Source organism: Epinephelus fuscoguttatus, linkage group LG3 (assembly GCF_011397635.1).
Source record: "Epinephelus fuscoguttatus linkage group LG3, E.fuscoguttatus.final_Chr_v1".
In the NCBI taxonomy this organism is placed as follows: domain Eukaryota; kingdom Metazoa; phylum Chordata; class Actinopteri; order Perciformes; family Serranidae; genus Epinephelus; species Epinephelus fuscoguttatus.
In genome coordinates, this window is record NC_064754.1 from 37,015,837 (window position 1) to 37,025,194 (window position 9,358).

Genomic DNA, 9,358 nt, shown 5'->3' on the forward strand with positions numbered 1-9,358 from the left:
GAATTAACTTTTAATCTCATACAGAACACGCACATTGGTTTGCACACACACTGATACTGACTTCATCACCAAAGCAACTGCAAGTGTCACTTTTAATGAAAGTAATCTCAGCTTGAAGCTTGAAGGTTCATTTTTCACCTTAGTGATAGCAGTATGACAAATGCAATTCCTATCACAGAGTCCTAACTAAACTAAAGCTTCCCGCCAGATGCCTCCTGCTGCTGCTGCCATCATTAGTCATTAGTCATACTTCTTCTGTTATTATACACATATGATTATTGTCACACATGTATACTGCCAGATATTAATACATACTTTCAACATATTGTACCGCAGTAACCAGAACTATAACTATAATATTATTACTTTATTAATGTTGTTGTAAGCCACTGTCATTACCTGCATCTCTCTCTCTCTCTCTCTCTCTCTCTCTCTCTCTCTCTCTCTAAGCAACTGCAAGTGTCACTTTTAATGAAAGTAATCTCAGCTTGAAGCTTGAAGGTTCATTTTTCACCTTAGTGATAGCAGTATGACAAATGCAATTCCTATCACAGAGTCCTAACTAAACTAAAGCTTTCAGCCTTTAATGGATTTCATCAGCAGATGGAGTTCACTCAGGTGTCATCCAGTGTTTGTAATGTGTAGTATTTACTTGGTCAATCCACCAAAAGATTTTATCCCCACTTTAAAATATGTGCTTGTATTTTTTTTTTTCCTTACAAACTTGAACACTGAGAGAGCTTTGAAAGTGATGATGAGTTTGAAGTGGATACGCTGGGGGATTGGGAGCCAGTGGAGATTATAAAGGACGGGGGTGATGTGGTCATGGGTCCGGGAGTGTGTGAGAAGACGAGCAGCTGAGTTCTGGATATATTGAAGTTTCTTGATTGTTTTGGATGATAAACCGTAGAGTAGGCTATAGCAGTAGTCGAGCCTGGAAGTGATGAATGCGTGGATGAGTCTATGCAGCTGAAAAGGAGAGGGATGGATGGAGGCAGGCGATGTTCCTGAGATGAAAGAAGGCTGTTTTGGTGATGTATTTGATGTGTTGGTCAAAAGAGAGGGTTTGATCAGAGATGACACCAAGGTTACAGACATGAGGGGAGGAGAGCACAGTGGAGCCATCGATGGAGAGGGAGAAGTTATGATAACTTCTGATTTGTCACAGTTAATTTTGAGGAAGTTGGTTTGCAGCCAGGATTTTATTTTGGTGATGCAGTTGGTGAGGGTAGAGTGAGTGGCAGGAGTGATGGCTTTGGTGGAGATGTTGAGCTGAATGTCATCAGCAAAGCAGTGAAACTGAAGTCCATGATGGCGGATTATGTGACCGAGGGGTAGAATGTACAGGATGAAGAGGAGGGGGCCGAGAACTGAACTTTGGGGAACACCTTGCCAAAGGGGGGCAGTGGGGGATTTGCAATTGTTTATGCTGATGAACTGCTGTCTGTGGGAGAGGTAGGAATTAATACTAATACTACTACACTAAAACTAATTATGATCTAAAATTGCGCAGTCACACTAGGGATATGAACAGTTATTGGGTTAACTGCTGTGAATAGTTTTGACGCTGTGAATAGATTTGACATGTATTCATGTTATTTGCTTACCATAATTTTGCCCTACCCAACAGCATTGCTGTGGAGACATTGTACCCACTCTCCGGTCCCCCCAGGTTGCCCCGATGAGTATGCAGCCCAGTTTTCAACCACAAATCCATTTGGCATTGTCCACTATAATATCAGTGTTATCACCGTTAGCAGTGTCAGCACAGCTAGTGGTGTTAACATTGTTAACAATGCGAAAAGGGTTTTGCGATTACTTGTGCTAACCCACCGCGTTATTAGGGGTGGAGCCCAAATGGTGGCTGCCATGTTTCTGCAGGAATGGCATCCCACTGGTGGGACAGCGTCATCAATGGTAATATCTGACTGAGACATCACGGCTAGCTCCCACCCAACTTGGGTGGCATGCAGTGCAGTTCAGCCAAGGCTAACATTAGCTAACCAATGGAGATCGGAGGGTGGGCAGCACTGTGTTTCCACATGTTAAAGCAGTCTGTAACAACTGGTGAACCCAGTGAGAGTGGACTTAAACACACAACTCTGGAGACAGTTCGGGTAAAATAACACAGCCTTTACTGGTCAAAAGGGAGGTTTGGTACACAGAAGGACTACCAGTAGAGGCAAACAAATCCAATAGGGATGAGGCAGAGGCTGAGTGAATCAACAGGTTAAATCCAAAAAAAACAAGAAAAGGACACAGGGAATAAAAGGCTGAATCGCTAGACACACAAGGAGCTAAGACGAACTGCCGCTGAGTGAAAACAAGACACACTAAATACTCTGGTGAGGGGGAGGATAACGAGACACAGGTGAGGCTAATCAGGACGGGACAGACAATCAGACACAGGTGATGTCATCAAAAAGTAAAACAGGAACATGAATGAATGAAATAAAAAACATAACCTAAGGAACTTGAGCTGGGACAAAGCCAGCCAGCTGTCAAAAAATAAAATAAAGGCAAGAAATTTACCGTAAAACTCGGAATATAAGTCGCACTGGCATATAAGTGGCAGTCTATTTTTTAAGGTTTCAAACAGGGAAAACAAGGTTTTATATTACTATTTGTTAATAAAAACGTTATACAAGTTATTCCTACACTGTTTCCCTTTATTTTTAATTTGAAACACATTCAAAACACAATAACCTCTTAAGCAGCTTTGGTTACTTTTCAGATTGCAATTTTCCAAACAACCTCTTCAGGAAATAAAATTACGGTATAACAGCATCGGTCAGCTTTCAGTGAAAATGTAGTGTAAAAATAAATAAAATCCTATTGTCTGTCCTGTTTATTGCTTGGGCACTGTTATTTACGTGACAACACCTGAATATAACACACACAGACACACATTGGCTGTTTGTTTCTACCTCTCTCCTCGCTGGAAGTCTCGGACCTCCAGCTGCCCGCCTCCGCCTTGATTAAATGCTGAAAATAAAATAAAAGAGGGAGACAGGTTTTTCCTATTTTATCTTATTTTGTTTTATTTCTCCCTCTCCTCTCGCTGGAAGCCTCGGACCTCCCGCCTCCCGCTCCCGTCTCAAACACGGAGGTCTCCCTCTCCGCAGCTGAGCACCCACAGCACACGCCCAGCCTGTTAAATAGCCTGTAACCACTGTGTGACACAAACTCAGTGCTTTGGTCATTAAATAATGTCGGGCTTGGTTCGGGTTCGGACAGAAATATGCTGCCCGTGCCGCACTCTAACACACACAAACACACGGAAAACCGGACATTATCATCAGTTTATAAAAGACCCCCAGACGCCCCGGACGGGACGTGAAAAGTGGACATGTCCGGGCAAAAGAGGACGTTTGGTCAGCCTAACGTAGCGCCATCTTGTGGGTCAAATTACCTATGTCAGCATTTACCTTGGTCTATAGGTCGCACCGGTCTATAACCCACACCCAACTTTTTAGATGAAAAAAAAGGGAAAAAAAGTGTGACTTATACACCAAGTTTTACGGTACATAACAAAATATCAAAACATCAATGTCAAAATATAAAAAAATATCTAAATGGAAAGTGCTTTATGAACTGCGTCGATTAAGTTTACTGAGTCAGTGGAGTGTAAGAAGGAGTGGAGGGTAAGGCCTTAAAAATTAACCAGTTAACCAGCGAAAGCTAAATTAACAGAAAATGACAGTTCACACGGCATAGACTGAGGATTTTGTGTGTCCGAGAAATGCCCAGATGTATAGCCAACTACATTTGCAAGAAGTATAAAAGGGGATTTATGGTTGTGCGTTGACCCTACGCATGTAGCCTACGCACGTTGCCTATGCCGTTGTGAGCATTTTTACTTCTGCGGTGGTGTGTCTGTGCAGTGTTGCCAACTTAGTGACTTTGTCTCTATATTTAGTGACTTTTTAGACCCCGCTAGCGACTGTTTTCAACAAAGCGACTAGTGACAAATCTAGCGACTTTTTCTGATGTTATTAGAGACTTTTGGAGACTCTGACGTTAAAGCACGTATCGTTCTTATTCTTCTCAACGAGCAGCGGATGCTGCCGTGGGCCCCTCCCCCACCCCAAAGCACTCGCAGGCGGCCCAGTCCTCCCTCCCAGCTGCAGTCAGAACAGGAGATGTTAACCCCTCCGCGTCCAGGCTGCAAGTGAATCGCGCATGCGCGGAACCACTGGCTGGCTGATCCTTACAGTCAGGGTGGGATGTAAATGTAAAATTTTCTTTGTCTGATATAAATCACTGAAAGAAGGTTCATTTGTAATTCTAAACATATTCAGGGTGTTTTTTACTCAGTTTTTGTCTCTCCCACGACGTTATTCCTCTCTCCTACAGCAGCCATTACAATTACATGCATATGGCCAATTATGCAAATTAGGTGATGACATCATTTAGTGACTTCTAGCAACTTTTAGGCTAGCCAATAGCTACTTTTCTTACTGAGGATTTGGCAACGTGTCTGTGTCACTCTGCAGTTACACCTCCAAAACACTAGTTGGCGGCAGAGGTTTCTGTGAAGTGCTGTTAAGTTTAGTTGATTCAAAACACACATTAAACATGGCTTAATAGAGACAATTTGAAAAACAAGTACACAAATCAGCTTCACTATAACTCGCAGCATTCACAGACAAACACTTGTGTTAATCTGGACACATTTTCCCCACAAATACAACATGCTAACGTTATTAGCACAAGCCTATGGCATTTTACATTGTATAAATTAGCCTAGCAACTAGCAATCTTTTCCTCTTCTCATATAAAACCAGGGACAACGGCAACATGTAACAAAGGTAACGGCACACAGTTTGGCTCCATAACAACTCACAAGGTTCACCGACAAAACAACTGTCCTGTACTAAATACATTTTTTAAACAAATACAACATGCTAACATTATTAGCACAAGCCTATGGCATTTTACATTGTATTGATTAGCCTAGCAGCCGGCGATCTTTCCCTCTCCTCATATGAAACCTGGATAAATCCCGAAGTATAAATCCCTGATAAGATCCGGATAAGTCACATACACGACTTAAAATGCTATTTTAGTGGAGGCTTTACTGTCTTGACAATTTATTGTTTCTCATCTGTGAACTAAAAGTAAATACAAGCTCCGTTTCCCCTGAGGGAAATGCTCTTGGCTCAGTCCATAGGGACTTGGGTTGGGAACCGGAGGGTCGCCTATTCAAGTCCCCGTCCGGACTGAAACATGGAGCGTGGACTGGTAGCTGGAGAGGTGCCAGTTCACCTCCTGGGCACTGCCGAGGTGCATGTATAGATGAATTCAGTGAGCCACTTGTGCATGCCGCCATCATGCGGCGCCGCCATTGCTGCGGTGACATTTGTCAGTCATCAATTCATTATGCTGTCATTGTGAACTGACTCTCTACAGTGACAGCATCATGAATAGCTGGATTGATGATGTTAGACAGTGGCCTCCGGTAACTGATGAAGGTATCTTAAATGAGTACCGATATTAATATAGAAATTAATCATTTGTTTGAACGATAAGCAGGAAAGATTAGAGTAATAGGGAGATAATAGACTGTATCATTGAACACTGTGTAATATAACGTTAGCATACGTTACGTGTGCTGACGTTAGCAAGCTAGCAGTGTGACATTTAATCATTATGGACAGAATAAACTCATAGCGAACATTGTGCTGGATTAACGGTGGGAGCCTTTACTAGACTGCGTACATACCTCTTCTATATGTGCTACACACAGCCTTTTGCAGTGCAAGATCTTTTACAGAGTCCACCTCACAAACGCTAGGCTGGCTAAATGTTCTTGGACAGGACTGATTGTTGCAATAGGTATAAAAGTTCACCTGCTGATTATGTACACATGTTCCTGTCATGCCTTCAATTATCAGAGTTTTGGGCTGCTATATTTGAAACAGTTAGTAATCGAACTGGGTAAAACAGTAGACCGTGACCCCTCTCACTGCGTTCTCGAAATCTCCTCCTCTAATATGCCCAAGACTGACCAACAAGTCCTTGCCTTTACCACCTTACTCGCAAGTAGACTCATTCTCCTAAAATGAACTCACTCCTCCCCTCCTTCTGCAGTGCATTAGACCAGATTCTCTATTGACTCATTGACTATCAGTGCAGTAACCGGTAAATAACTGAGCTGTCCATCCCCCTGGAGTGGGATCCATTGTATTACTTTGTATTTGAGATCAAATATATCCTCAATAGCAGCACATACATATTAAATATAAGTGCTACAAATACATCTGGATACAGATGAAAAACATAAAATGGATTAAGCTTTTGTACATTGTACATGGTTACGAAAAGTTATGACAGTTTGTCTTTCCGCCGCAGAGACGGAAGTTTGTCCCAAAATCCCCTACACCATGATGAAGGGTGCCTCCGTCAGCTGTGAAGGTGATTACAAATAAGGGCACTCTCGACGATACAGTGGGAGTGGGTAGGGTCCAGTTTTGGAAAGGCCCAGTGTCTCGCCCTGCAGGCAGTGAGAGAAGGAGAGGGAGCAGCTAGGCTCCGTGCCGGGCTCTCTGTCCTTCCTCCCGGCTGGAGCCATTAGCTTCTCTGGAGGGAAAATACAGTGTGGAGAGTCTGTGATCCACCAATGGAGACATGCAGGGCATGCATAACTAAAAAAGGTTACACAACCACACAGCCCGTGTGTCCTGGGCATTAAAAGCCAACTAGTGCTTTTTGGGGGAGTCGGGCTTGGTCAGGCTCGAGCTCAGTATTTTATATGATGTTGGGACGGGCCGGGTTCGGGCTTCAACTCACACAGTTGGATCCTTGTAAATGTTTCGGCCCGTTGAGAACTCTAATCACCACCACAGCCAAAAGCCATTACTTTGTCGGCCAAAACATAGCTTGAGGTGACAACGATCATCTGTCCTCTCAGCCCCAATGGCTTTGGTTGCTTTTGCCATGTTTTTGTTTTTTTTTTTCAGTTTAACTTTTTGATCCTGAAGAGGATCTTCAGTTATTTTCCCACCACCCACAGTTAGCCCAACAACTATTGCTGATGTTTAAGTACTTCATTCAAACTCTACAGAAAGGAAATGTAACTTAATGAAACCAGCAACTCTGGTTTGTTCAAAATAAATCCTTAATTCACTGAGTAAGATGTGAAGCTTGATTTACATGCTGCAATTCCCCACTGTCCCTCAGCTGAGGGAGCAGCGGCTCTTATCATTCTGCGAAGGCAGAAGCGAAATAAAATGACAAAAGGCCAATGTGCTCAGCCAGCTATCAAAATATTTGTGCAATAGTCCAACCGTAGTCTCCAGCACACCTCTGTCCAATTACGGAATACAATTTTAATGCATAGTAATGAACACAGAGGCTCTCTCTGGTTTGTAGCAGCCTCAAACAAAAACTGCCCACACTGAAGTTCAGTGCAGCAGAATGATTCTGTTTCTGAGGGCAGTTAGAGCAAAGGCACCACCAGTTGCTGTTTGCTTTCAGCAGCTCAAGTTCTGGAGGGTCCGACTGGCAGTACCCTTGTGTACGGCTCAGCTGCAGCCTCAGCTGCTTTTCTCTGCATTTCTTTCAGTGGATCAAATAAACACTGTGCCTGAATATCCCAGTCGGCTAATACACTGTAAAAAATGTGCTCGTCCATAATCCTCTGCACCAATAATAAATGATGCCACTTTGGTGAACACGCAGCTCGTTTGCAATGTGAGACAAGAGGGAAGATTTGCTTCTGGATGCACCTAGAGCGCGCCCCCTGGATACCCTTAGTTGGACACAAGAAATACAAGCCCAAGTAGCTTGTCGTTCTTCCAAGCACCACGGACATCAGCGGTTTGGGAAATAACAGCGGGTTTGGAAGCAGCCCCCAGAGACACAGAGAGCAATATAAAAAACATGCTGTTTTATGTCACACTATACTCCAAATTTGTTTAGATTAAATTGATGTCTAGTAAAACTCATGTGATGTTATTCAGGCATTGGAAATTTTTCTGTGATGATGAAATCACTTTGTTGTCTGGTGTTAGGCCAGCATAAATAGTTACTACAACAAAGACACTAGTGAGGCAAACCACTGTAACTGTTGTTTCTATTGTATCTTTTTCCCTTTGTAGATTCTGCAAGTCGAGGCTTTGTTTGACTTTAAACCTCAGGAGGAGGGCGAGCTGAGCTTCAAGAGAGGAGAGATCATTCAGGTCCTGGAACAGAGTGATGCCAACTGGTGGAAAGGGAACTGTAACGGACAGATTGGCCTGTTCCCCGCCAGTTATGTGACACCAGTCAAAAAGTAACCCTTCCTGGTGGAATGAAAAGCAAAAGAAAGATGTCTTGATGTCCGCACAGCTGAGCTGAGCTGAGCAGAGCGGGTGAGCTCTCCCTCAAATCTGCACAGGTTGAACATGAAATAAAGAGGGTTAGGTGAGGGTGTTTTGTGTGGATTCAGTCATACTGCTGACTGAATATGGTGGCAGGAACAATTATTGATTGTATTGATTTGCTGTTAATGGACACATCTGCTAAAAACAGATTAATAACAAGATGTCAGCTGAGACCCAATTTACCCTGCTATGGGACGCTGGGTACGTGTTTTTAAATAATGTGTGGTGAGCTGCAACAATTTTAAAAGTGGGGTATGCAGATGTAAGAATTAATGTGGTTGTGTTAAACTTTTTTTGTGCCAAGGAAACACTTTTGTTTGATTATACGTCTCAATTAATTTGGTATAGAACATTTAATACTACAGTTTATATGTACATTTTCAACAGAACTTTCATTTTGCTTTTCATATTTTCAACCAAATTAAAGGTCAAATGACATTTTACAAGCACAACTTTAGTATGTGTCAGTGAAAACTGTGCTGGATGCAGTCACTCCACCTTGTTTACATGTCTCACTGTTGCCTCCAAGAAAGGAACTGTGGAAAGGCAAATTACTGTCCGTGAAAATCTCATGTTTCTAAATGCGTTTTCGGATATCAAATGTTGCAATATTCAGGGACGATAAGATGATGATTAACTGTGCAGTGCAGTGCACAACATGTTGCTCCAAAGGGATTACTTGGTAAATACGCACAAAGATTTTAATTTGTTTCATATATGTGTGTGCATGGCAGGGTACAATCAGAGGGGAGTCTTTATTTTTACTGATATCCATTTTTATCCAGCATAAAAGAAAGTACAAAGCCATCAAGGCAGTAGGTAAATAGGTATTTCATCCTCTAATCATTTCCAACAAAAGCAGAGTGTCTCACTTAATATTAACATTAAAGAATGGTCCTGTTGCAACATGCAGAGATGCAGTTTTATAAAGCCATGTAAAGACTGATAAGATGAAGACACAGTGGTGTTGGATCATTCGTCTGTTTGCAGCA

The 9,358-nt window shown here is 42.6% G+C and overlaps 1 protein-coding gene across 1 annotated transcript in view; it reads left to right on the forward strand.

Moving 5' to 3' along the window:
* Positions 1-8,185, forward strand: part of grb2a (growth factor receptor-bound protein 2a) — a 69,830-nt gene extending 61,645 nt beyond the window's left edge. Inside the window, exon 4 of the mRNA XM_049571347.1 lies at positions 8,103-8,185. Within this exon, the coding sequence (XP_049427304.1) occupies positions 8,103-8,157 (55 nt within the window). The 3' untranslated portion in view covers positions 8,158-8,185. The remainder of the gene's footprint in view (positions 1-8,102) is intronic.
* Positions 8,186-9,358: the final 1,173 nt, after the last annotated feature.